Source organism: Mchenga conophoros, linkage group LG9 (genome assembly GCF_057382185.1).
Source record: "Mchenga conophoros isolate Kocher_MC1m ecotype Shallow Benthic linkage group LG9, M_conophoros_male_GT1.1, whole genome shotgun sequence".
NCBI lineage: Eukaryota > Metazoa > Chordata > Actinopteri > Cichliformes > Cichlidae > Mchenga > Mchenga conophoros.
The window spans coordinates 28,393,794-28,421,488 of NC_140534.1; the positions used below are offsets into that span (position 1 = coordinate 28,393,794).

The 27,695-nt window shown below is 40.3% G+C and overlaps 2 protein-coding genes across 3 annotated transcripts in view; one reads left to right on the forward strand and one right to left on the reverse strand.

Moving 5' to 3' along the window:
- cntnap2a (contactin associated protein 2a) overlaps positions 1–27,695 on the reverse strand; it is a 409,241-nt gene that overhangs the window by 53,873 nt on the left and 327,673 nt on the right. For both annotated transcript variants that reach the window (XM_085287388.1, XM_085287389.1), the window contains exons 16-17: positions 16,172–16,328; positions 12,171–12,298 (exon numbers count right to left, since the gene is read on the reverse strand). In XM_085287388.1, coding sequence (XP_085143514.1) covers positions 12,171–12,298; positions 16,172–16,328 — 285 coding nt within the window. The remainder of the gene's footprint in view (positions 1–12,170; positions 12,299–16,171; positions 16,329–27,695) is intronic.
- Positions 19,109–26,785, forward strand: LOC146567492 (uncharacterized). Its single transcript, XM_085287391.1, has one exon. It carries the CDS (start codon positions 24,311–24,313, stop codon positions 25,871–25,873), a length of 1,563 nt encoding a protein of 520 aa, XP_085143517.1. The 5' UTR covers positions 19,109–24,310; the 3' UTR covers positions 25,874–26,785.

The window sequence follows — 27,695 nt, forward strand, 5'->3', positions numbered from 1 at the left end:
GCACTGTGTGTAGAAAACCTACAGCAAGACCTGAATCAATGAATAGTGAATGGCGCTTCCAAGATAGGCTATTTTCAAATGAAATCTGAAGAGGTTTTCTTGACAAGAGTTTTTTTTTTTTCTGTTTAATTGGCACTCAAGGTAATACCAAAGAAGAAATTCTCATCGTGTTCTCTCTTCTTTTCCTAGATGCCCTTGGTCATACTGTCTGGTGTATTGTGGGTCTTAGTCAAGATTATCTCAGATATACTTTAAGTTAATTTGTAGCCACTGGCCTTCTCCCTTCTGTGTTTGCTTGTGACCTCGCATTCTGGTGTGGCTAATATTAAAACACAATTAAAAAAACCTCGCCATGAAAACAAGAAAAGAGGACTACATATAGGACATAAAATATTGGTGAAAAACAGCAGCATGTCCATGATGAGATGAGAACCATCATCTTTAGCAGCCTGTAGAAATCCACATCCCCTCTGTGCCCACCAGCCACATACTGATCAAGGATATTCCAGTGCAGGGATGTCAAACTCATTTCACATCACGGGCAACATACAGCCCACTTTGATCCTATGTGGGCCGGACTAGTGAATCTCCCCTCTAACTATACATGTAATCAATGAGATATCTTAATATAAGAAAAAGAAGCACAATTTCCACAGTACATCTCACTTTTTGTACATAATAAATACATGCTGTTGTAAATGAAAGAAATATGTCAGCATGACTCTTTGGGCTTACATCGTAACAAGTAAATGTATAAAATACAGAAATTTACAACTTAATTATTTAGTGTAATATGAGTGGACATGGGAGAGGTTATTATCACTCGTAAAAGCTGTAAAACGTTTGAAAATACAGTTAAAAGTAAAACCTTTGTGTCCGGGTCTTATATTTGACACTCCTGTTCTAGTGCCTTTGAATTTTTTTTGTCAATTAATTAAAATCAGGTAAACTTTCAGATAATCATCACAGATAAAATTTTGATGATTTTGGCTTATATACAGCTCTTAGTTTTAAATGTGATAGTGAAAGATCAACTACAAGAAAAGGATTTGCAGTACAGATTTTTCTAACTTCTTGTCTGGTTATGTTTTATTTTTTATACTAAATTCTTGGTTGGGGTTACTTTAACAAGATGTGGCATGGAAGTGACCACTTTGTGGTAGTGCAGAGGTGTTGTTGAAGCCCAGGTTGTTTAGTAGTGGTCTTCAGCTCATCATACTCGGGTATTTCTAGTTCGCCTCTTGTGAATCACCCACAGTTTCTCTGTATTTTTCAGGTCAGGCGAGTTGGCTGGCCATTCAAGCGCAGTAATGATACGGTTAGCAAACCATTTGGCAGCAGTTTTGGCTCTGTGAGCAGGTGCTAAGCTAAGTTTGTCAGCAGATGGAAGCAGGAAGTGCTCTCCTGGTTGATGTTGCATTGACTTTGGACTCACAAAAAACAGAACAAATCACCCGGCACCAACAGCAGCAGATGACATGGCATCCCGGATCATCATGGAACCTTCATGCTGGACCTCAAACACACTAGATTTTATGCCTCCTTACTCTTCTCCCAGACTCCAGAACCCATCTCAATCCTCTCAAGGCTGCATTCATTCCTGTTGCTTGTGCAACTTTGACACAGCACTCTGTGAACAGCCAGTGTTTTGAGCAAAAACCCTGTGTTTTGAAGGTTGTCAGGAGAGATCTGCAGTGTTCCCCATGATTGTAGTTACACTTCTTTAACTGTCATACACAAAGTGAAAATAAAATACTGAGATTGAGCTTTAAGCCATAACCATCAAATTAAAAAAAGAAGAAGTTTTTATAATTCATTTTACATGTGAGAAATACAGAATTATAAAAACTTTAATTTAGATAAAAATTTGTGATGTACTACACAACACGATTCAATCTGATGTCTGGCTTTGTAACTTTTATGCTCTGAGTTATAAAATAATTGACACATTCACTGACGGTCAGTTATGTAATCAGGTGATGTAAAAATCTTTGTTGGTAAAAATGTTGTGTTTGAGGCAGATGGTGGAGATTCTACTCAATTCAACCAATTACAAGTAGTTTTGGTGACTAACAGGTCCCAGAGGTTGAGTGTGCCATACCCCCAATCTCTGCTTGACCAGTTTCAATCATAAGGCGGTTGTGCAGGTCACCTGGTGGGAGTCAACCTGTCTCTGTACAATCGGGGTCCACAAGAACTATTTTGGAGTTAATTCACCATCCTGTAGTAGCTGTGTCTATCTAGGCAATGATGTTCTGTACAATATTATGTAAGCTGTACCATAATTTAATTAAAGACAGAAAGACAGAGTTTTATTCTTCATAGAAGGGCTAGTGCTTGAGACAAAGTTTTGGAGACAAAAGTTGGGTGTGAGTCTAGTTTGCTGCTCAGCCTAATTTATGGACAGGGAGAAGCAGAATGAAAAATTCTGTTTCAAATCTAAATTCTGGCTGGACTGACTGTAAGTAGTGAATATGAATTTCTGTGTAGACGGCTACAGATTTCAAACAGACAGCAAAAGATCTATGATTTTTGCGATAACAGTTAATCACTGTATTATCACAATCAGGTCTCATATAATCACCAAATTGACCCTTTTCAATTGGTAACAATGGAAAACTGATAGCAGTATTTTTGCTCTTTTGACAAAACAAGTCACCTGGAGGTCGGCAGCTGACTGTGCACGGTTGCACACCCGGTCTCCATCTTTGAAGCAACCATTTCAAAATCAACAGGGCTGCAAGTTTTGCAGTTTTGGTCATGCCAACGCCTCCAACCACTGTTTTCCATAGTGTGAGAGGAGCACAAACCACTGATTCTGGTTTTGGATTAGTGTGTGTGTAGCTTGTGACATTTAAACTAACAACACATCTTCTTTTTTGCTCTATTTGATATAGACACACTGAGGAAAAGACAGGAAAGCGGGGGAAGACATGCAGGTTGGACTCGAACCTGGGCCGGCCGCTCTCAGCCGTATGACATGTGGTCACCTGCTCAGCGCACTGAGCCAGATCGGCACCAAAGTGTGTGTCTTCTTGACTTATATTCGTATTAAAGAGGAACTGAGATCTGTCTGTAGGCTAAACTGTTGCTCAACATTTTCTGTTTGCATCTAATGAAACGGTTTCCCATTTAGTACGTTCATGTTGTGCACTTTGATCTATATGAAGTCTTTATCTGAAATAGATAAAAGCAGCAGTTGACCTCTACGTTAGCCCGCACGGAGAACCGTAAAAAAAAAAATCAAAGTTCACTGAGCTGTAGATGCTGACTTGATATGAGATGCAGCATAAGGTGAAGTTTGGGTCTGGAAGCCAACTAGATGATTCATCTGTCTGTGCTTGACCAGATGGGTTATATGCCAATACCAACAGATGGTAAGGATGACTGACTGCCCCGTCTCAGGTCATTAACGCGTACACTTTCAGGCACACACACACAATCACGCATATAAAATGCAGTACATGTACATACTCATTAGAAATACAAATAATGTACACTCACTGCTGGAGGGCAAAGCAGACAACACAGATGACAGCGCACCGCTGCAGTAACAGCTGGGCCTCACACGTGTCCTGCTGTATGCGTGAACACGGTGATGCTTTTCCACTGTAAATTCGTAACATTTAGGATTTCAGTATGGTGGCCCTGAGAGGCCAAACAGACTGCCATTTAAGAAAACACCAGCAATAAGAAAAACGATGCAAAAGCACACAAAACACTATGGAAATAGGAAAAACGACAACTGAAATAGGAAAAAAGAGAGTTCCAAAAGCACAAGGATAGTGTTTCTGGGGAGACAATAACCCGACAGACCAGCTGCAGGAACCAAAATATGCTAACAATTGCGCTGGGAGACACTTAAAAGAAGTGGAGGCTCTATCGGTTTTGTGAGGAAAGAAAAGATGAGAGGTAAGTGTGTTAGCCTAACAATGAGCCTAAAAATTCGTCATCAGTATTATATGAATCATGATAAAACACAACTAGCATGTTTTGGGTTCCTGCAGCTGGTCCGTCGGGTTATTGTCTCCCCAGAAACACTTCCCTTGTGCTTTTTGAAATCTCTTTTTTTTCCTATTTCTGTGTTTTTTCCCCTTGTTTTAAGATGCAGTCCGTTTGGCCCCTCAGGGCCACCGTATTTCAGGGTACAAGCACCTATTCCTCAAGTTCTCAGAGCAAACTCATAGTTTGCCATCTAATTTAACTTTTCCACTTGCTACTTATTGCGACATATACTTCAGGTAAAGCTGTTGAGAGATTTTTCATTAAAGGACTAAGAATAGGCTCATTTAACAAGGAAAGCAAAGCCACCTATCTTCGAAGGTCACACTTCTGAGTTGTCCCTAAGGGCACGTCTAAGATATTAATGTTTAAAACACTTGAACCTATATACAGCTCTGCAGAATGTTAAAGAGTGGCACACCAAGCATATATCTCTTCATCGCTCATTTTTTTCTCTCCCATTTCCACTGAGACCTGTATTTCATCTCATTTGTATAATTGAGCCGTCTGTGGCACGCAATTTTATGGTCTATGTGCTGTATATTCATGCTAAATGTAGCATTTGAATCTTCAGGTAATTAGTTTGTGTCTGTCATTTGAGACCTGCAAAGCCTTTGTCAGTCTCACTCTGTAATTAAGTTTTTTGTCATACATTTTCAGCATAAACTTTCAGTGCTCAGAGGTATATAAATGGCGAAGCAGTCTGGAGGGAGGTTGAAAAAAGAATAATTTCATTCTTTGTTTTCTTCCAAATAACGTCCATAAATCATCATTCCAATGTTGTTTGTAAATTTGCTAAAACCAGAAATACAAAAAGAATTCTAATGGCAGTGCTTTGGGTGCAAGAGTCGACAAAGCTGGACAAAAAGCTGTAATTCTTTAATGCCTCCTAGGCTTCTTCAGGTTTACCTCATCTTTTAATGAGAGACCAGAGAACAGATAACATTCTTGCCAAAAGCTCCGTCACACTTGAGGATAACTAAGATGGCAGCCTCCTTGCAAATAGGAAAATTGGTGATTGCATTGAAATTTAGTGCGCGACACCCTCGACCTCCTGATGATTGGCAGGAGGCAACCTGTCTTCAAACCCTGTGGTTCGACTAACACTGAGTAATCGGTCTCAGACATATTGGTGAAGGTTTGCAAATAATCACTAATTTAGAAATGCCGACAAATTCCCAGCATGTTGCAATCTGATTGAGTCAGTGTCTCTTTGCATCTCAGCAGGTTTCCAACTTGTTACATTCTGGTTATATTTCTATATAAAAGCAAAGGTTAAACTGGTATCCTGCAGAAAGAGTGGAGAAATTTCTGAATTTCTGCCAATATTTGTATGAAATCACGGGATGTTTAAGGTTATCATTTATTTGATCAAGACAGCAACAAACTTTACATAAAATTTTACTGTGCATTGATATACAGGGGTTTGCTGCCAAAGTAATAACGGGGAATGAAAGTACAGAATATCCCAGCAGTAAAGTGTAGACATTAAGTCCATAAGTTGTGTATGAACCTTCAATAACATTTTTCTGTTGAGCTTAAGTTATGGACAAGGAGAGGCAGAATGAGAATGCTTTGGAGCCTGGAATGGGGAGGTGTATATAAAATCATACAATCTGAATAAAACAAAGTTCAAAGTGCTGACTGGGACGAATAATGTTATTTGCAATGAACTGAGAAAGCAGTTAGGCCCCTTCACTTTTTCTCAATATACTGGGCTGTGAAATGGTTTTTAATGGCTGTAAATTTTATTAAAAATTTAAAAAGTGCACCCTGCTTTGGCACTCAAAATTGTCTGCCTGATGGAAACACATGAACAGATATTTCACTCAGTTTCAAACGTTGATTGGCCTCAGTTACCGATGCCTTGGCACACGAACAGTGAAGAATGGTGACGAAGCCCTTAATTAATTTTGAACTATAATAGTGTGTGTGTGTGTGTAAGCTTTCATTTGTGGTCAGTCATGAGGCCAAGCGTGTCTCACAGCAGGTGCGTGAGATCATAACAGCAGAATACATATGCTGCTGTGCTTCACTTGCTATCTTTTATTTTAATTTCCATCTATTAAAATGTCCAAACCCTTTTAACATCAATAAATGGAACTAATCTCTCTCTGTCTCCCTGTGACTGTATAGGCTGCCATTAAACTAGCCGTGGAAATGGGCTTCATTAATGCCAGAGCTAACACACACACACAAGCAGAGAGAGAGAGAGAGAGAGAGACAAAGTCCACTCTAACTTGCTCCTGTGCGTACCACAAAAAAAAAGAGAAGAAACAAACGCACACACAAAAGTGTGTCTTTGTGCTTCCACACAGACACACAAGTACCTCCTTGCTAAAACTTTTCCTGACTGCTCAAGACATTAGTCATTTGCCTATGAAAACCCATTATATGGCAGCCAATCATCATTGCTCTTACTGAGACATAGCTCCATGCACAGTATGAGAAGCATCAATCATATGCGCGGGACCTATTCACGTGTGAAATTTTTAATATACATTTAATATGCCTTAATGGGCCAATGTATAATGTATGCTCCATGTTCCAGTGTCTTGGCCGGCACTATGGCAAACATACCTCAAAGTCATCTTCATTGTAAAGGTTGTTAATTTGGTCACTCAATATAAAAGAAGATGTCTCACTTTGTCTTGCGCCCACAAAGACACATGCGGTGATAACAAGGAAGACAAAGAAATACTGCGCCGTCCAAGTGACAGAAGAATCCATCTTTATTAATTGTGTTTGCCACACTTTCAGACCCCCACACACAAACAGATGTGATGTCATGGGTCATTAAATCATGGTTTGTTTGTATGTTGGCAGCTCGGCGATGAAGGGACATTAGTGACTGGCACCGGGTTGTTGATGAAGGGACCATAATGGGTGTGACACCAGGGAGAAAGAAGGGCAGGTGTTCTGTCATGTTCTGCACCCTCGACAGAACCAGGCCACTTCCTGTCTGCCGGAGGACGGGCTGTTAGAGATAAAAATGACAGCGAAATATCCAGTGTGTGATGTTTAACTGTGGCATACTTGATATCTGTGGTATACTTGGCTAAATTCCTTTGTAGTTTTAAATCCAGCACTATCTCTAAAGCACAGCCCGCTGAGATAGCATAGCTCCATTCTTTTATTTCCTTTAGTTTGAAAAATGAGCAGTCAATAGAGAGTTTATGAAGAATTATTAGTGCAATGATTATGCCGTCTTGCACTATAGATTAAATCCATTTTTACTTTTCCTCTCTAAAGGATATTATTTGCCCCAAAACCACTTTGGTGCTTTGTTACATTACAGCACAGATACCAATATTAGTTTCCTTTCTTAGTATGTTAATGTATTTTTCCTTAGGCGACAGAAAAAAAAAAAAAGGGAAGTTGGAAGTGACAGAAGCAATCTCTCAGATATAACATAATTGAGGAGGAGATTGCAAAGAAAAGCGTCTGGACTTCTTTAAGTTGCTTGAAAAGGTTTCACCTCTCATCCGAGAGTCTTCTTCAGTTCTAAGGTCAAATGGTGGAGAGTCCCAGATTTAAACCCCGTGGGAGTTTCCCCCCACAGAGGGACAAAAGGACCCCCTGATGATCCTCTAATCGCCTGAGCCAAGGTGTGAAACTGGGTGTGGGTCCCAATCAGCCAGGGTTTCGGGTGAGTTCATTGTGAAACCTGGCCCCACCTTATCATGCGAATTCCTGAGATCAGATGGCCCAGGATGTGAGTGGGTGTTAAGGCGTCTGGGGAGGGAACTCAAAACTGGATTATAGATGGCAGACAGTTGGTGTCGTAAACCACCGCCTCTGTTCAAAGATGGTCGCTCACAGTGGACATAGATGGCTTCTTTCACTCTTTCAAACCATCTGTCCTCTCTGTCCAAAATGTGAACATTGGCATCCTGGAAAGAGTGTCCTTTATCTTTAAGATGCAGATGGACTGCTGAGTCTTGTCCTGTGGAGGTGGCTCTTCTGTGTTGTGCCATGCGCTTGTGAAGTGGCTGTTTGGTCTCTCCAATGTAGAGGTCTGGGCATTCCTCGCTGCACTGTACAGCATACACCACATTGTTAAGTTTGTGTTTTGGAGTTTTGTCTTTCGGGTGAACCAGTTTTTGTCTGAGCGTGTTGCTGGGTCTGAAATACACTGGGATGTTGTGCTTGGAGAAAACTCTCCTGAATTTTTCTGATACATCGGCTACATAGGGGATGACAATGTTGTTGTGTCTGCCATTGTCATTCCCTATGTAGCATGATAAGGTGGGGCCAGGTTTCACAATGAGCTCACCCGAAACCCTGGCTGATTGGGACCCACACCCATTTTCACATCTTGGCTCAGGTGATTAGAGGATCATCAGGGGGTCCTTTTGTCCCTCTGTGGGGGGATACTCCCACTAGGTTTAAATCTGGGACTCCCCACCATTTGACCTTAGAACTGAAGAAGCTTCTCGGATGAGAGGCGAAACGTCTTCAAGCAACTTAAAGAAGTCCAGACGCTTTTCTTTGCAAGCTCCTTTGACTACGATTACCTGGATGACTGAGAACCTTCACAGACATAATTGAGGAGTTCATTCTGTTTTGAATTGCTCAGTGGATAATACATTTAGAAAAGTGGAATGAAATTAAGGTTGCTTTTAAACTCGTATATTGGTTCATTTGTTCTGCGTTAAAGATAAAAAGATGCGCTTGCTTTTTACAGTTTTCTGCTTCATGTTCAGGTCACAATACAGACCTGGGCCATATTAAGCAAACAAAATTACTCCTTGGGTTCATCCAAAAAGGTTGTACATGGGGCCACCAAACTGTTTTAGTGGTACACATGTGACAGATTGTAGGATATACTTTTAAAGTTGCTTTAACCTGTCAACAGGTGCTGCTGCTCTTGCAAGCTGCTTTGGAACCACTTTTCCTTTCATGAAGTACCCAGCCTTATCAAAGTCAAGTGCTCTACTTGTGTTTGGGTCTTGATGCCTAACACACAGCTATGCACATGGAAGCCTGGGGGAATCTCAGAACAAAGGTACATAGCCCCCAAAAATGTGAATAATGCAAAAAAAATTTAGTATCATATTACAGTATGATGGTTTGAATCAAATTTATTTAGCATTTTATTTAGGCCAGTATCACAAACCGGTCACACCATTTGTGAAATAAGGCAGTGGCAGATCTCAACAAGCTGACAAGAAGAGCCTGCTGGCTCGCAGGGATCATGGTGGCTAAAGCCACTGAATATCCTCTCATAATGACAGCTAAGCCTTAATGTAGTGAAAGCTTACACCATTAGAATACCATTTCCATTATCCATTTAACTTTTCTAAGTTTATCTTGAAGCCCACTGTGTTACAGAACCTCTGAATTTACAGAGTAAACAGCTGCATCACAGCTATACCGCGCAGTTGATCCGTGCTGATCTGACAGAAACTCGGTACACACTACAGGAGTCACATATCGCAGGTAAGATGCGGACAAAGTGAACTGGCCCAGGTTGCATGAAACGGGAAGTGGTCAATATCATAGTTCTGCACAATATGTGTGTATCTTCCAACTGACCCAAAGTCCCAATGAGAGCAGTGCGCCAACACTGATTAGAAGCACAGACAGGAAGAGAAACAGCAAGGATTAAAGTGCCTCTCAGTTTGTGTGTTTGTGTGTAGGTGTGAGTGTTCTGCTAGATCTGACACCTGATGTTTACCTGAGCAACAACCTAAACTACCGGGAGTTGACTGAAGGGAATAAAAGGATGAGTGCTTAGATGAAAAAGCTTTGAACGGAGTTCAGATGCATTTATCTCACCACACACATAGACATTAGCACAAAATGCGAGTGCGTTCACGCACAAAAACACACATATGCAGAGGCAGATAAAGAAAGATTCCAAAATAGAAAGACAATCAAGATAAAACAACAGGTTCTGTGAATGATTTGCACACTGCGAGAATAAGCAATGTGCTATTTTCAGACTCAAGTGCAAACCCAGAATGACAATGTGCTCAATTGTACTCTGCTATGCATGAAGTGTTTTCTCTTGCTCTCTCTGAAGATAGTTTTTAATTAAGACCTTATTCAAACCATCAGCAGCAAACAGTCAAAAAAGGGTTTGGTACTTTGCAAAAGTTTGACTGACAATGGATGTATTGTACAGTCAAAGACACACTGATAATGCTTAATTTCCACTGGGGTTCAGGATGAAGAAATGGCAAATATTTCTTCCACATGAGGAAGCCAAAGATAGTGATGAACAAAGTGCCCTTCCTGTCATACTGATTTTTGATGTTTGTGTGAGTTACCATTCGTTTAATTTGTTATGGTTAAATAAAGCTCCCTATATACTGTGTGACTGCACCACACTGTCACTTTTTTTTTTTGCTTGCTTTTAGGTGACTGCATAAACCCATTACTGACCCCTCGAGTTTCTTTCAGGTCCTATCAGCCTTAAACAAATATAGCTGTTGTGCTGAACTGCAGCTCCAGTGAATTGCACACATTGCACCTGCCACTTAAAAAAGCCAATTCAGGTAGTAATTTAACCGTGACTGTATAAAGGTAGCCAGCTATCAATCTAAGTTTCCTGGCACTTTGCTCGCTACTACTACACAAACCTTTCACTTTTCCTCTCTTTCATAACGTAAGTGAATACATCAACAGTGATGACGGCGGCTGCCACTGGCTGGCTTTTTATGAGTCATTTCCACCTATTACAGAAATTGCCACAACAAAGGCGGGATTGAGAAAGGCTGTAGGCCACAGGGCATACCTTAAAAATGTTGCTCCAAATTGTGTCAATCACCTGCCACTTCACCAGTTGCTACAGGAAAATGCAATTCTTTGAAAGCTAATTCATTCATACTTGTTTGAATTTAAATGTTTCAATCTGGTTTCAGGCCGATTCAGCGGAAAAGACAAGGACAAGCGATCTTATTTGTTTTGGGTTGTTTCGTTCCATTCACCAGGCAATATCGGCACTACCCGCTTTATCCCTGTGTTGACGTTTCTATTACGGTTCACCTGACATAACAGTGCAATCTGTATCTTTCATTAGACAATCTTCATCTGCTAATATCATGTACAGCCTGGTGGCATTTGTTGTAAGCACAATGGGATCTCTATAATTTGAATATGTATCTATTCCAGTGTAAGTTCTGCTGGAGTACCATTAACTGTCTATCTAAAAATGTCATACTGCTTAACATCAAATAAAGAAACAAGCACACAAACTCTTCAGAAGTTACATACAGTGTCAAAAGAGGAATTGATTCAACCTTTCGTGAGCCCTTCACAAATGTTATGCAGCCATTCTTCAGCAACCAGCTGTGAATTTTTGAGAAAATAAAATCCCTTCCTTTCCGCAGTCGACCTGGAGATGGTCATTATTGCTCATATTTCTTTTTCATTTAGTCTGCTGCAACAGCCGTCCTTGTGCTTCGCTCAAAGGCCCATTTTAACCCTGCGGTGAATCCAAAAAGCTCACGCCTGCTTTCCCCATCCTGTGTAGGCTCCTCTTGAGTTTAAAGTTCATTTTACAACCATACAGATGACTCACACCGTGTGATTTAGCTCCTGGATACTCTATTGACCTTTTAGTTTCTCTTTAATCAGAGTACACCTCTGTGCCTCTCTACGGAGCCCTGCTGTCTGTTCCAAAATACTGTGGATTAGCCTGAAATTACCTACATTGCTGCTAAAAACTTAATCACGCTGTTTTCTGAATATAATAGCGCAGCCTTCTTCAATATAAATCAGTAACAAATATTAAACTAAATAAAAAGTTGACTAACACCACTTGTTGGCTGCCATATGTTGGATAAGAGCTGTAATAATTATTTCCTTTATCAATTATTTGGAAAATGAATTTTCTTTTTTTACCCCTATAAATGTAGTTTATGGGGAGAAAAAATTATTTACTTATTTCCAATTAATTTTCGGTGTATCTGCTTATCTGTACTCATTAACTGAACTTTCAACACCTTGAAGCCCCCCAGTGCCTCGCACACAGTCCATTCAACCACTTTTATGTCAGCAGTTATGACTTTGATTTTTGGACCAAGTAAATACTCATTCGTGATGTTGGAATCGTTTTCCAGCTGTCTGTCACTCACATGAGTAAAGCCAGCTGTTTTGGCGCCATCCACGTGCTCCACACCGAAGTACATTAATTGTATTTTAAATGACACAACACTTACTGTCTCCTTGACAACGAAGTGGTCCAACAGTTAGCTTGGCCTCAGAGCCTGACCTGTTGGTGTCGCCCACCACGACCTGGCTGACTGGCAGATGTTCTTGATAGACCAGGAGACCAGAATCTTCTCTCCTATAGGATGATTTGGGAAAGAATTATAGAGGTTAAGGAATTATGGTCTTTTCACCTTACTATATCTTTTGCTGTGAAAGAAACATTTTTCTATTCAGTTCAATTTAGAGTTTATTAAGAGCACAATAAAAACAAACAAACAATGAAATAACTGCGGAAATATCTGCCAGACACTATTCACAAATGTGTCAATATGATTTTCCATAAAAAATTCCTTAGCGTTGAGGTGACACATCTCAGGTAAGTGATTTTGAGTATGAAATGAAGAAGGGAAAGCTAAATATAAAAAGAAATCGATTCAGAAAAACATCAGATAGGGTAAATTGTATAAAGTACATAATAATCTCACAAAGGTATTGCAGTTGTTTATATACATAGGAGTATTCATACATGTATCCACATGGCAAAATTGGTATGGCCCAGATGTGGCCCACACAATGGCCCAAAGAACCACAAAGAATGATGGCCCTTTGGTGGCCCAGACCTGGTTTGCCAGAGGTTGCCCACACATGGGCCAGCACAAGGCCAGTTGCGGACATACTGGTGGTCCTGTGCTGGCCCAGAACAGTTTCAGCTCTGGCCCCAGATGTCAGCCTAATATGTACCTTAATCAAGTCATGTAATAACAACATGTGCCAGAACATAATAGTGCGAAAGTAACATGATGAAACTTTTCGGACAGTGAATGGACTGATTCTTATATAGCGCTTTTCTACTCTCCCAGATTACTCAAAGTGCTCTTGAGTACAGCATGCCACATTCACTGAATCACACACTTTCTCTAAACAGAGTGCTTCCTAACCACATTCTTACTCTTGACATGCAGACTGGAGGAGCCAGGGGTTGAACCACTAACTTTCCGATCAGTAGGTGATCTGCTCTACCTCCTGAGCTACCACCACCCACTGGCAAACGTGAGTAAACCGTCATTAGGTTTTGGATAAAGTGTACACTCACAAACCTGGATAAGAAATGTTGACTACCATAGCAGTATAGTATTGCAACATGGCATTTGGGTCTTCTATCTAACAGGAAAATAGGAACATAAATAGTGTCATCATTGCCAGACCTGGCCCACATTTGGTTGACATACACTCTGCCATGACACCAGTCAGTCAGAAGTACCAGCTTGATGCCGGATATGGGGAAGACCTATTTTCTATGAGCCTGGGCCACATAAACCAAACCACAATCGGGCCAGATGTGGCATGCCATCACATAAACAGTGCCATCTACTCCAGACCTGGCCCATATCTGGATGACATACCACTTACCATGCCAGAAGTCAGCCAGCAGTGGTCGGCTTGACACCAGATCCAGGCCAGACCTGTCTGCTGTGTGGGTAGGACAACATGAGTGGGCATTTGTAAGTCTATAATTGGGGGAGGTGTTATCCACAGGCATGAAGATTTTCTTTTGTTTATGCTGTTAGATGCTGTACCAGCTGTAGTACTGGTTACTACTTAAAGGATACTTTTAACTGAGCCTATTAGTAAACTTCCAAACAGTATCAATACTGTCACTTTGGTCTTTTTTACATGTAGCACACATGAAATAGTCACTTTCAGATATGTTCACACCTCAGTACATGTTATGTGGTTTAGACAAGGGAGCGTAAGGGAGGCTGCATACAAGGAGTTCACTCACACAGTGTGAATTCACCAGAGAATTACCTGCTCTATTTTCACGTCGGTGCAATGAGACATCACACAGGCTCTGTGTTAGATAGCTAGCAGGTTAAACACCATTCAAGGTCTGATCCAATTACCTCTAATGAATCAAGTCTCACTTTTAATTTGAGTAGGTTTACATCAGTGTAGTAACAACTGCACAGGTGTGCCGTGTTTAACACAGATCAATTTCAAGATTCACCCTTTAGACATCGATAGATGTCTTTAGATCTAGTCAGGTGATCCTCTTTGAGGAACGTCTGCAGACACCTTCAGCTCTTTCTTCTTGTCTTTAGCCAGTCTGCTCAGTCACAATAAGGTCATGTCACCTCAGGACTAAGTTGCTGAAACTGAGCATGTCTGTATCTGTATTCACCCTGTTGCTATAGTAAAATTATCAACAAATTCAAGTGCCCTAGTTCCATTAATGCCCTTAATGCCCCTTAGGTTTTGCTGTTTTCACCACATATTCTCTTTCAATTGCTTTGATAGAGGATAATCTTTCCTTCATGGAAGGCTGTTCAGTTTTTTCTGAGTGTTTTTGCAAACTGCAACCCAGCCAACCCAGCCTTTCTCTTCTTCAGGCTTCTGAGCTGTTTGCTTTTTTTCCTCTAAGACTCTGCTTATGCCCTTGCGTGTTTATTGATGTGAAAATGTGCACACCTACATGTCAGACAACACTGTAGACTTCCTGTACAATATTAGAGGGTTTTTTTTGTAATGCCAGCAAACAGAAGTGGCTGCAGGGATTATGTTTTCATGTGTTCCGTCTGTCTTTGATACCATATTTTAATTTCATTTCTGTGCTGACCAATGCAGTCTGGAACTCTAATGAGAACTCTAATTAAAGACAGTGTGCAGGGACGTGTGCATCTGAGTAAGCATGTGTGGATAGACACTTGCACATTTCTATGTGCTGCCAAAAGTATGGGTAATGAGTGCAAACAGTTGGTAAAATTTCAAAGCTAACTTAGACAAACAATAAGACACTGATGCGTACAATATTAACAGAGAGAACAAGGCACTGTAAAATTTATTTGTAATCTCATCAGTTTTCGAGATGAGGAGGGAGACATGAAAGCAAATTAAATCTCTTCTTCTTGCTAATGCTCAGTAATTACTCTCAAAGAGGAGGCACACTCACAAACAGCGATGCAACAGCTTTTAATGAGAATATCCATCAGCTGGCTAAAAGAGCTTTAAAATGCAAACTGTTGGTTCTGGATGTAAGCACCCCTCTTAAATAAACACATCACTGATAGTGACTGAATGATGAATGCATTCATCATTCAGTCACTTCAGCCTTTGAAGTTTGACACATCGCCACACTGTCCAGTTAAGGCGGATTCTGCACTGTCAGCTTAATGCAATCGCTACATTAGCATAAGTGACGAATTTAGTGCTATCAAAAATGTAATATATAAATAAAAATGTAAATAATCCGTGGGTTTTTCATTTTTGGGTTCAGCTTATGCGGTAAGAAAAATAAAAAGAATCGACGGTCTGTCAGGTAAGAGATTGTTTGTAGGAAGCCTTGTTAATGTCTACCAAAATGAACTTCTCTACTACCAAACATGCACTTATTAAACATAACAAGCAGTTAATAGACAAACTGACCTTTACAATTTCATATAAACCGCAATTATTTTAGAAGCAGTTAAATGTCTGAGGTATGTCTGAGGAATTCATCTGCCCTGGCGAGAAAATCTGTGGGTGAGTTAATGGAATAACAAACACTCCTCTTCCTTACTGAAGTGCCAGTGAGCGTGGTATGTATGTACATAACCCTGTGAAACTTCCTTGTTTTTATAGCTAAAGCCTAGTGATAACAAGTGACAGAATCATTTTTATCTAGGTTGGCAAAAAAAAGTCACCACTGAAATCTCCACTCATTAGTAACTGTAGCGTTAGCTTTCCACTCTACGACACATGCATTCAGCTTATTATCATAAAAGTAGTATCCTGGTTATTAGAAAGATTAAAGTAGTTTGCAGTGGGTAAAAATGAAGACTTTAGCTGCACAAGATGGTCTCCAAGAAGCTTGATGGATAAAAGCTAATGCATAATGCATGAAAAAGGCTTTCCCATGATGCATGTAGTATTCATGTAATACAAAAAAAGAGCTACTTAGTAGCTTGAAAACTACTGAGAAATGGCTCTCTAATTGTGAAACTGAAACAGTGAACTTTAAAGTCTGACTCACCATTGTTTGACATCAGCATCACAGTTGCAGTCGTACTTGGGGTCGGTGCAGTTCCTGTCGATGCCACAGGCACATTTCTGGATGCCAGGCCCCGATCCACCCCAGTAGAAGTGTTTCTCGTTCCCTCTGCCAACCCACCACGTGTAGGGTGTCCCGTCTGGGGATAGAAGACAAACATCCAGAAAACAAGCCTATAGGTTATTTCCGAAATGGAGAACATGTCAATGTGACCCTCACAGAGAAGTGCACAAAACAGATGAAAACATCTTTTTCTAAAGGCGATAAAGTTGTGCTGCTAGAGTTACAGATGATTGATTGTTCAAAATTTTAACTGTTTGAGGCTCTTTTTTTGCGTCCATGTGAATTATAGTGACAATTGGCAGCTGCACGGTGAATATAACTCATTTGCTCAACATGTTTTATGCAGCTGGATGGTAAATGCCTTTGAGACCGGAAGGCACACTTAGACACACATCACACCTGTGCTTTTACAGATCTATTAAAACAGCTTCAGTGCCGTTGCATACATTTATCTTTTCTATGCACAAACCACTGCGTGTAATTGTTGGAGTGAGTGTCGGTACTTCAAAACCACATCTGCGGACACACAAACACCTCTCTGTGTTTGTATGTGCCCGTTCGTGTGTGTGGGTTCGTGTATGTGTGATTTTTAATGAGTGGATAAAAGGTGAAGGATCGCTGCTTTTCAATAAGAAATGTAATATTGTTTTCTTTTCCACGGATAATGTATTCTGGCATGGGACAGTAACTAGGCAGAGAGATAGGTGTAAATATTTCGGTGGCTGGCAATATATCACAATAACAGCAAGAGAGAATGAAACAATATTACGTTTCCCTCTTTATTCCGGGAAAATAAGCCGCATTGTCAATATCATTTTGTCAAATTTCTTTAGAGACAATGAAATCTCCCGAGCCCCATTTTTTACAGAAGGGAATTGAAGCAGACTTTTGATGCAGCACAATTGCATTGAGAGGTGTGATATACTGTATTATTACATTTTTTTTTTTTGGGTGGGACTAGGGGCTAAACTCCAGGAAGAAGAAACAGACGTGTTTCTATTGTGTGTCTAAATGGTTACGTGTTTGGCTTTGGTGACCTGTGGGGTTACTGCCTTCATAAAGAGAATTAGCCTCATCTCTCTTCAAGCTACTGTTCAGACAAGCCATTGTCAACAGGATTAACAGTGCCTCCTCAAGAGACTTCACAATCCTCTCAATTCACGTGTGTGTGTGTTTGTGTGTGTGTGTGTGTGTGTGTGTGTGTGTGTGTGTGTGTGTGTGTGTGTGTGTGTGTATTGTCGCATTTTTATACAATAGAGAGGCCAAGTTTGAATTTAAGTCAAAGTTAGACCTCATAGTCTCACATTTAAGTCAGTGGTTATCACAGATGGCACCCATCTAGCCAACAACCCAGTACTAGTATCAAGTACTGCTTTCAAACACAGACTTTTTGTTGTTGTTGTTTTTGTTCACAGTATCAGTAACTTGAAATTTGAAACCAAAAAGAAGGTATAGTGTCATAAAAACAAGAAAACACAAATATATATTTTTAATTGTCTAAAACCTGTTTCATACTAAAAGTTGTACTGTTATTTATCAGGCCAATAAAAAACTGAATTCACATTTTTATACCTAAATTTGAGCAGTCAGAAACTGATAAAGCCTAATGTTCATCCACTACTTTTCTTCAGGTTCTTCAACTTTTCTTTTTAGAAATGCAAGTAACTGTAATTTGGCATCTTAATGAAACAATAATATTGTACCTTATTATTTTCTAAGCTTTTTTCATAAAACTGTTAATTTGAAATTTTGTGGATAACAACAATAATTATATTTTAACACTAAAAACACAATTTCAGTTAAAGAGCTTGCATACACTAGTGGATGAACCAACACACACACACAAATAAAAAATGTATTTTGGTAATTATCAGTGCTATTATTTTAGGGCAGCCAAGGCATAAACCTAACACACATTCATTTGTGTTAAAGATTTTCTTCTGTGTAAAATAACTATCGAATTACTTTTTCTGTAATGAAATGTAACCACGATTTTCTGAACTAAGGGTCTAGGCTCAATCGCTGGATCCTGAACATGTCCCAGCAACTTTGTCTCATTATGAAACAGACCTACTATTTATAGACTTGACTCTGATAACAGCCGTACATAACGCACATAATCATTTTTGGGTCTTTGTGGTTATATTCCGACTTTGTTACACCTCAATTAGGTAGTTGTTTTATTTAATTAGACCCGCTTTCAGCGTTGTTGTTTTACATATTATTTCTCTGAGATATCTGAATTTGCTACAAGCTCATCCTCATTCATCAACTGATTCCCCAGCAATATTTCCCCAGTGGATATATTTTAGAACACAACAACGCCGGCAATAACATCAGCTCATGATGCTTCACAAAGTGCTTCTTCAGCTGATGTGTGACTTTTTGACAAAGCATCATTTCCCCCAGGTCAGCATGTACAAACCTGTGAGGGAGTTTTGCTGTTGACAGACACATTAGCTTCTAATATGACAGGGCAGGTAGGTTTTTTTTTTTAAATCTTAGGCCAATTGTTCTCTGTAAATAAAAACAAAAATCAAATAGAATCTTCTTAATGAATATTTTGTATTTCAATTATGTCTTATTTAAGTTTAGATTTAATTTATAAAATATTTTCTGTTCTTACATTATAAGAAAATAAATCTGGGTCTTTATAAAACTGCGTGATTTTTGTGTCCCTTTGCACATTACCACATTTCAAAACCAATTAAAATAGATAACTTGTTTTGTAAATGCACTCTCTGCTGGTTTATTTGATCTCTTTTCAGCACACACACGCCATGATAATGATTGTATTTCTTGTACAATGCATAAACAATAAACCATGGACAATCTATAGTTAATACTGGTTGTTACAGGAAAAATGTTTCTATGTTTCTTTACCTTCTTTTAAATGTGCAAGCATGCCCTTTTGTCTATGGTTAGATTAGTTTAGAATTATCTTTTTAGACTTTCTCAGCAAAGACATACTGTTTTGGGACATATTGTTTTAGATTGTTTTATCTCTCACAGCCTTCTCCCAGCTCTCTGCTGACGAGACTAGCGCCACATATGGAGTTGTTTATTTTATTTGTTTTGTATTTTCTTATCCTGTTCTCACTGTCTTTCCTATAAAAATTACCAAGCCACTGTGCATGGTGTGAGTTGTTCTTAGCAGCTCACCCGTGTACACGTTTGATAAAGAAAGTAACCTTGTCTCATTGTGTCTTTATTTCTCCTGGGTCTTTTACAGAGTTTTCCCCCAACATTTCTTGGTCCTTCGACAGCCGGATCACCTCCATCGTGTCCCATCTCCGTGACCAGTCCACGTTGTTCGCCTGTCGACAGCCCACACACCAGGTGTGTGGAAAAAGACCAAGAGCGTTAAATTCGGGTCTTGGCCAACGTCTTAGAAAGCGACCCACGGTGGTGGGACCCGATCGAGGTGGACCAGACCCGGCGACACCGACCAGGTAGATACAGACACACTGACACAATCTTGCGTAAAAGCGCATTTTGAATTCAGGGAATTTAAAATAGCGGAAGTAGCTCGTCGACTGGTAGCTCTGGGAGCTCGTCGACTGGTAGCGTAGCTCGTCGACTGGAAGCTTTGGAAGCTCGTCGACTGGTAGCTTTGGAGCTCTGGGTAGCTCCCCCAGCTGGGTCTAGACTGGGTCTAGGGAGTAAGTAGCTCTGGGAGCTCCCCTTATTATAAGGGTTCCGGTCGCGCGCGTCGAAGCTGTGAATGTGAATGTGTGTGTGTGTATTGTTTTAACTAACGGAGCAAGCTGACTTTTCACGGTCCAATAAGAGACTGAGCTGCTCCTACTGTGTTTTTCTTTTACTGCTATTCACTGACGTGCTGGTGAGTTGAGAGAACGGTCGAGTTCCGTCTCGTAAAGTTCACACCGCTTTTGGAAATAGTCCGAAAGTAGAAGGGCGTGTGAGCAACCACTCTCGTCTCTAATACCAGCGAAGGTGATAGCAGCTGTATTGTGTATATATTACTTAAACAAAAATAAGTAAATACATAAATAAGATGGGTAATCACGCAAGTGAAATTAAAACTCACTCCTGCTGACGAGCAGTGGTGAGAAAAGAAAAGTCCAGACGCCGGACAAAAACAGTGTCTGTAAACTGAGAGATTTAAGAAAACAAAATATAAACAGTCAGAAGAACAGAACTCAACTGCCAGTTTAGTAAAACCAGAAGACGAGACACTGTGCAGTTCCCACAATCCTTTTAGTAAACCATCACTCATTCCTGCAGCCGCATCTGCAGCAACACCCATATCAGGAAGAACTTAATAATCCCTTATTAAGTGAAAACTAGAGATCACAGTAGTTTGAAGTAGTTTAAAAGGGTTGAAAACAGACCCCACTGAGTAGATATAAATATAAAAAGTACGAAATAAAGATGAACAAAGGGAAAATTACAGTAGAAATTATCTTTAGAGTATTTGAAATTAATAATAGCAAGGATAACAACCTGTAAAGTGATATTAACAATGAAACACAGTTGGCATGATGACCATGCCCAGCATGTATAAAATGAATATAAAGCAAATAATTCACACGAAAATATTTTAATAAAATAAATAAGGTATATTAAGGCTGTGTCACTGTTCAGCCAAGGACAGTGTGTGAAAAGGTAACTGTCTCCACCCTGGGAAAAGGATGATTCTGCAGGTCATCTGAAGCCCTTGATGGATACAAAATAAAATATAAATAATATATTATAATAGAACTGCCTGGTCCGCCATGCAACAGAGAGAACAAATGTGACCGCAGATTGGATGAATTCTAAATTATCTGTTTGCTGAATAAGATGATCCTAACTATCAAATTGGCTCAGTAGTAGTATAGTGGTACACACTGATAAAATATTATAATATGCTATTGCTGTCATATAAGACAAAGAGGATAATATTAACAATGACAATATTAATATGAAGAGGCACCTTAATCTGTTATGATGTGAGGTGAATAATTGTTAAGCAGTAGTCTGCATCAAGCTTAAGGTTTGCTGGAACTCAGTGTAATGACATGTGAGATGAAGACAATACGGAGAATAACTAAACTAATGAAGTGCATAGAGGCACTTGACCAGCTTGAAACCTATCATCCTAGAATGACACATTGCTGAAATAGAGCACACCTATAATAACAACCAATAAGCAAAACCCTGTAGACAACAGCTAAAACTACGGGATTGAGAAGCTGAATTAAATATGTAGACACTGCTAAGCTGATGAGCATGTTCCACATTTTCTTTTCTTTTTCTTTTTTGTTTCTTTTAGAGCAGAAGCTGCTGTAACACACCCAAAGAAAGACTGTAGGTCTGACCAACCGTCTCAGTCGTGGGCAAAAAGATGTCAGTCAATAAAATTCTAAAAGATAATTTATTGACAAAAAATATATCAAGAGATAAAAGATAAAACAGTCCAGTGTCCCACTTAAGAATTGTATAAAAACACACAGTCCCAAGGCCAGAGCCAGCTATGCCACACAGCCAAGTTGCACCCCACATGTTGCCTTTAACAGGGTTAGAAGTTGTCCTTGGAGACCCACCACCCTGCAAGCATATAGTCAGTGGTCACTCAAGCCTCTGCAACTCTGCTGCCTTTAGGCTGTGGCATATAATAGGCCCTGGACTGCACAGAGAGACAAAACGACACACTTAATATAAAATTCATAGCGCAAAACCAATCCATCCCAATCATATCTGATTTCATCACATTACATACCTGCACAGAGAGACAAAACAAAACAGCAGTGTTTGTAGTGTGGGCTATATGTAGACCAGTGTATCAGTGCAATCAAGTACACCTGCCTCTAATTAGTCCAACCTCATTCCAGCCATTGGCTCACCAAAAATGTGACACACACAAAACCACTCCCAACCCAGTGCAACTTCACACAATAATATGGAGCTGAATTAACACAGGCACATTAGTCTACCATGTTACAAGCTGCATGCTATTACAAGCCAACATATGCAGACTTCTGCCTTGTTCGGGTGGCAGCATTTTTCTTTTTTCTTTTGTGTCCTGACACGTTTATGTTTTTTGTTTTTGTTTGATTATTTTGTTGGTTTTGGAAACGAATTTAAACGAACTTGTGACCATACTTGAGAATCACAGTGACACATAGTGATTAGGCAAATGATTGAAAAATGCCTAGGTTTAGAGCTGTGAGCTATGAGCTGTGAGCAATGCAAAGTTAAATATATATATTTGTATAAATGGGAAACAACCCTAACTTGAAAGTTTGAAATGTGTGAGATCCATGCATTGTTTGAAGAACTAGAAATTATCTAAAACTGCCTTAAGTGAAAATGTAGAGTTGCATCTATTCTCCCAAACAAAAAAAACAAAAACCAAAAAAAGGGAGAAGCATTCTGTAACTTAAAAATAAGGCTGACTGTTGACAACAGACTAAAACACTAATTCGCAGGTGGCTATCAGGAACAGAGAGGCGAGCAAAGTCACAAACACCAAGGCCGCAGACGGCCACGCAGAAACAGCAGATAACATAGAGACAACGCCTGCTAGAACCGTGGAGAGGAAGGTCACTTCACACGAGATTGTTGCGCATGTGAAATACACAAAGATAAACAAATAACCATTTATATAGACAGCCAGTATGTTTTCTCTGCTGTGCATCATTTTGCAAAAAATCTGGAAAACCAGAGGAATGATTACACCAACTGGCAAACCAGTATGCCAACCTCTTACAAAGCCTACTGACTCTTTCATTACTACAGGCAACAATTTTGCTGACAGAGCGGCAAAATAGGCGGCACAACAGGCAAACATGACATTGATGGCAGTAAACACACATCAGATTCCACTGGATGTGTTGAAAAATGAACAAAAAGCAGCAAGCACAGCAGAGCAGGCAAAATGGCTAAAACACGGTGCAGTTCTGACAAACGACTTAATGATGTGTTATGGCAAGCCAGTGTTGCCAAAATTCCTCCACAAAATGGCGGCATTAGTGACTCATGGCTGTACGCATTTGTCAACGGGGGGACTGACCAGTATTGTCAACTCTCATTTCTACACTGTAAATTCTACACTGTAAATTTTGAAACCTCAGCAAAACAATTTGACAGAACGTGCATGACGTGTCAAAAATATAATGCTCAGGGTAACCTGCGACCACAAAGAGGCCGTTTTCCAACTCCGCCTCATCCTTTTCACACAATTCATATGGATTTTATTGAACTAAGCGAATGTCAAGGGTCAAAATACGCCCTAGTGGTTATAGACGTGTTCTCAAAGTGGCCGGAAATCTATCCAGTGAAAAAGGCAGATGCAATTTCAGTAGCAAAGTGCCTGTGCAATCACTTCATACCCACATATGGCATCCCAGCTTTGATACGGTCAGACAACGGCACTCATTTTGTAAATGATGTCATCACTAAGGTCTCTGAAGCACTTGGTTTCAGCATAAAACACCACTGTGCTTATCACCCTCAGAGCGCAGGCCTTGTAGAGAGAACTAACGGCACTATAAAACAAAGGCTCAGGAAATGCATGGCAGAAACAGGAAGGCCGTGGCCTGAATGTTTGGGTTTAGTGAAAATGTGGATGCGCTTAACACAAGGCTCCCATAAACTAACTCCATTTGAAATCATTCATGGCAGGCCGTTTCCACTGCCTATTACCAGTCAACCAATAGACAAAGCAATCAGAGAAAACACATTAGCAGAATGGATGTCTAAGCTGTTAGAAAACAAAGAGATCATTGTACATAATCAACAACCTGATGATGTTTCTCCAGTGTCTTGCAGACTAAAGCCCGGTGACTGGGTTCTGATCAAGGTGCTCCAAAGGAAAAACTGGAGCACACCCAGGTGGGAGGGGCCATACCAAGTCCTCCTCACTACACCGACCGCTTGCAAAATTGCGGAACGACCATCCTGGATCCATCAGAGTCACTGCAGGCGTGTCAGTGAAGCCATCTAAACACAGCTGATGGCAGGCTTGCCCGCTTGTTGTGATCTCGCCCGGTGGAGGGGTCAGCTTTCCTGGCCGGGGGGTCTACTCGCGACAGGAGGGTGTGTTCCGTCGTCATGACGTGGTGGCTCTTATCAACTGCAGCGGCCCTGACCATGGCCGGGCTCCTCACCTTTGCTTCCGTGAGGGACAACAAGTCACGCTACATGGAGAAAAGGCAGACACTGTATGACAAAGGAAAGTACACCAAGTTTCCCCATGGATACGCCACCAACTTCTGGTGGCAGTTTATGAACACTACAGCTCACTTGAATAACAAAACTGACTGCTATGCATGTACCCATATGCCCCTATCCTCGCAGACGTCTGGCCTGTGGCCGTACAGCATACCTGAAGATCGCAGTTGGTGTCTGTTGGGCCTGGCAACACATCCAGGCTACGGTACTCTTTGGTCCAAAGCCAACTACAGCATCCCAGCGAAAGCAACCTGGAGGTCATCATCACTCACAAATGTGAACTGTTCCGGACAGACCTACCTACTGACCTGGCCCCAAGTCTCAGACCCACTGCCTGATGTAATTCTACTGAACAAACTGAACGCATCACAACTGCCAGTATGTGTGATGAACAATGGCTCGCGGGCAGTGGGGGAGCTGCCTACTCACCTATGTAAGTCCATATACACTTTCTGCCCACCAAGGAACGAGAGGAAGTGTATGGCCTGTTCAATCAACGCCACCTGTGCCAGTAACACGACGCTGATGGGCCTAAACTGTCGCTCCGACTACAGCTACCGAATGCCACTACAAACAAAGACTCAGTACCAGACAGGATGTGCACGGACGGCACCCAGCAGCAGAGGAACCAGAGTTTTGGCTGACTGGTACTTCCTATGTGGCAACAAGGCTTATCTGTCACTCCCTGAAGGTTGGGGAGGTCTGTGCGCCCTGGTGGAATTATCAGATCACGTTTTCTTCATGCAAAGTGTTGCACATCACCCAAGCAGCCGGCAGAGACGTGAAGTGGACATCGCCTCCCCCAGTTCTTTCGGCATTACCGTGGACACTGGAGTGCCGGGAGAGTTTCGCATCTGGGGAGGAGGAGTGAAATTCTTACAGAGCTTGATCCCCGGCATTGGAGTTGCCGAGGTGCGGGATCACGTGGAGATCAACCGATATGCTCTGCTACGACACATCAACTTGACTAAGACCCTGGGAACTGCCTTAGCAGGAGAACAGCAGGCCATCAGAACGATGGTGCTGCAGAACAGACTGACACTAGACCTGCTAACAGCATCACAAGGAGGAGTTTGCAAGCTCATAGGTGAGACATGTTGCACTTTTATCCCTGATGGATACGAAACTGGAGGAGACATTTATGAAGCTTTGCAGAATTTGTCCATTCTGCAAAAATATGTCACTGAACACACACCTGGAGCAGCTACAGCACAAGGCTGGCTGGACTGGCTGTTCAGCGGTTCATGGCTGGCTGCTGTAGCAAAGCCATTTTTTCTTCTAGGTCTCATCATGATAGCACTGCTCATATTAGTGTTGTGTGTGTTGCCATGCCTAAGAGTAATGATTTCAAAGATGATAACAACTACAATGACTGCTTATGTTGCCGTGCCTCAAGAAGAACAACATCCCGTTGCAATTCTGTTAGAGGAGAACTTGTACTAACTGCTAATAAATGACGTGGTGATTAAAAATGACTTGTCAAGTGATCACGCACTGATTAAAACATTAGTAGGTTATGCAGGTTTTCATCCTTTTATTTATCTATTTTTTTATTTTTTTTTAAGTTCTCAGTTTTAAACATAAAGTTTTCATTTTAAATATGAAGTTTTCATTATTTTACATATAAAGTTTTCAATTTAAGGTTTGCATCATTTTAAATATAAGGTTTTCATCCTTGTATTTTTTGAAGTTTTCATTTTACATATTAGGTTTTCATCATTTTTTTAAATACAAAGTTTTCATTTTAGTTTTCATCCTTTTATTTTTTGTAGTTTTAGTTTTATTATTTTTTCTTGTTTATTCCACTTGTTATTTCATTTACTATGATTTTCATTTACTATGTTTTTCTTTTTATTATTTTCTTTTGTTTTATTCTTTAGACCAAATGACTGCCATTTCTGCTATGCTGACATTTTGAAAATTTTGGAAATTAAAAAAATTGCCTAAGATACTTAATAAATAACCTTCATAGACAATTGTTGTATACATTTAAAATAAGTTAAAACAGGAGGGAATGTTACAGGAAAAATGTTTCTATGTTTCTTTACCTTCTTTTAAATGTGCAAGCATGCCCTTTTGTCTATGGTTAGATTAGTTTAGAATTATCTTTTTAGACTTTCTCAGCAAAGACATACTGTTTTGGGACATATTGTTTTAGATTGTTTTATCTCTCACAGCCTTCTCCCAGCTCTCTGCTGACGAGACTAGCGCCACATATGGAGTTGTTTATTTTATTTGTTTTGTATTTTCTTATCCTGTTCTCACTGTCTTTCCTATAAAAATTACCAAGCCACTGTGCATGGTGTGAGTTGTTCTTAGCAGCTCACCCGTGTACACGTTTGATAAAGAAAGTAACCTTGTCTCATTGTGTCTTTATTTCTCCTGGGTCTTTTACAGAGTTTTCCCCCAACACTGGTGGTGCTGAGGTGAGTGGTGGGCGATAGGGATGCAAATCAAAATTCTAAGGCCCCATAAAACCTTGGGCAGACTACTTTAAACACATAATTAAAGGGATGTTCCTTCTAGCTCTTGTATAACTGCAGAGTAAAAGTAGTTAAGCATTAGGAAAAACTTATGACTGCATGAACAAAGGAACTGCCTGTATTCAATAACAATGTGCTCACAATCCTCTTTCTACAGCACAAAAAAGACATCACAGGAGAAAAAGCATCTTGGGCCTATGCCTAATGTAGGCTTGGGCTCTATAAACACCAAACACACATAAATACACACATGTACTGACTGCTAATTTATTACTGTAAGTAAGGACTTAAAAATTACCGTTGTTGTGCTGATAATGGAAGGTTAGCCAGTAATTATGATTATGCACAGTATGGCTGTGCTGTGGGTGCTGCATTTAAAGCTTGGTTCAGAATAGTGATTTTTCTTTTCTGACTCGCTATTCTGCTGAGGTCACACACACACACACACACACACACACACACACACACACACACACACACAGAGCAGGGAACTTGAGGTTATATTTCACTGAAGTCGATGACAAAAATGCTTCATCCACAAATGAGATAAAAGTGACTGTAAGCGAGTAGGAGTATGTTCACAAACTCCTGTCGAAGTGGCAGAACATGAACTTACAGAGATGTGTTGTTTTGTAGTAAATTGCTGTTCATTGTACATCCATTTTTTTTTTAAAGAGAGTAATAAAAGAATGATGACCTATGACGTATTCATGGTGCAGAATTACTTATAAATAAGGCACATAATAATCTGTTTTAGTTTTCTTTGCATAGAGATTCTGATC

Excerpts from the sequence above, each read along its gene's own strand:
- LOC146567492 (XM_085287391.1), top strand. The coding sequence starts at position 24,311 with ATGACGTGGTGGCTCTTATCAACTGCAGCGGCCCTGACCATGGCCGGG.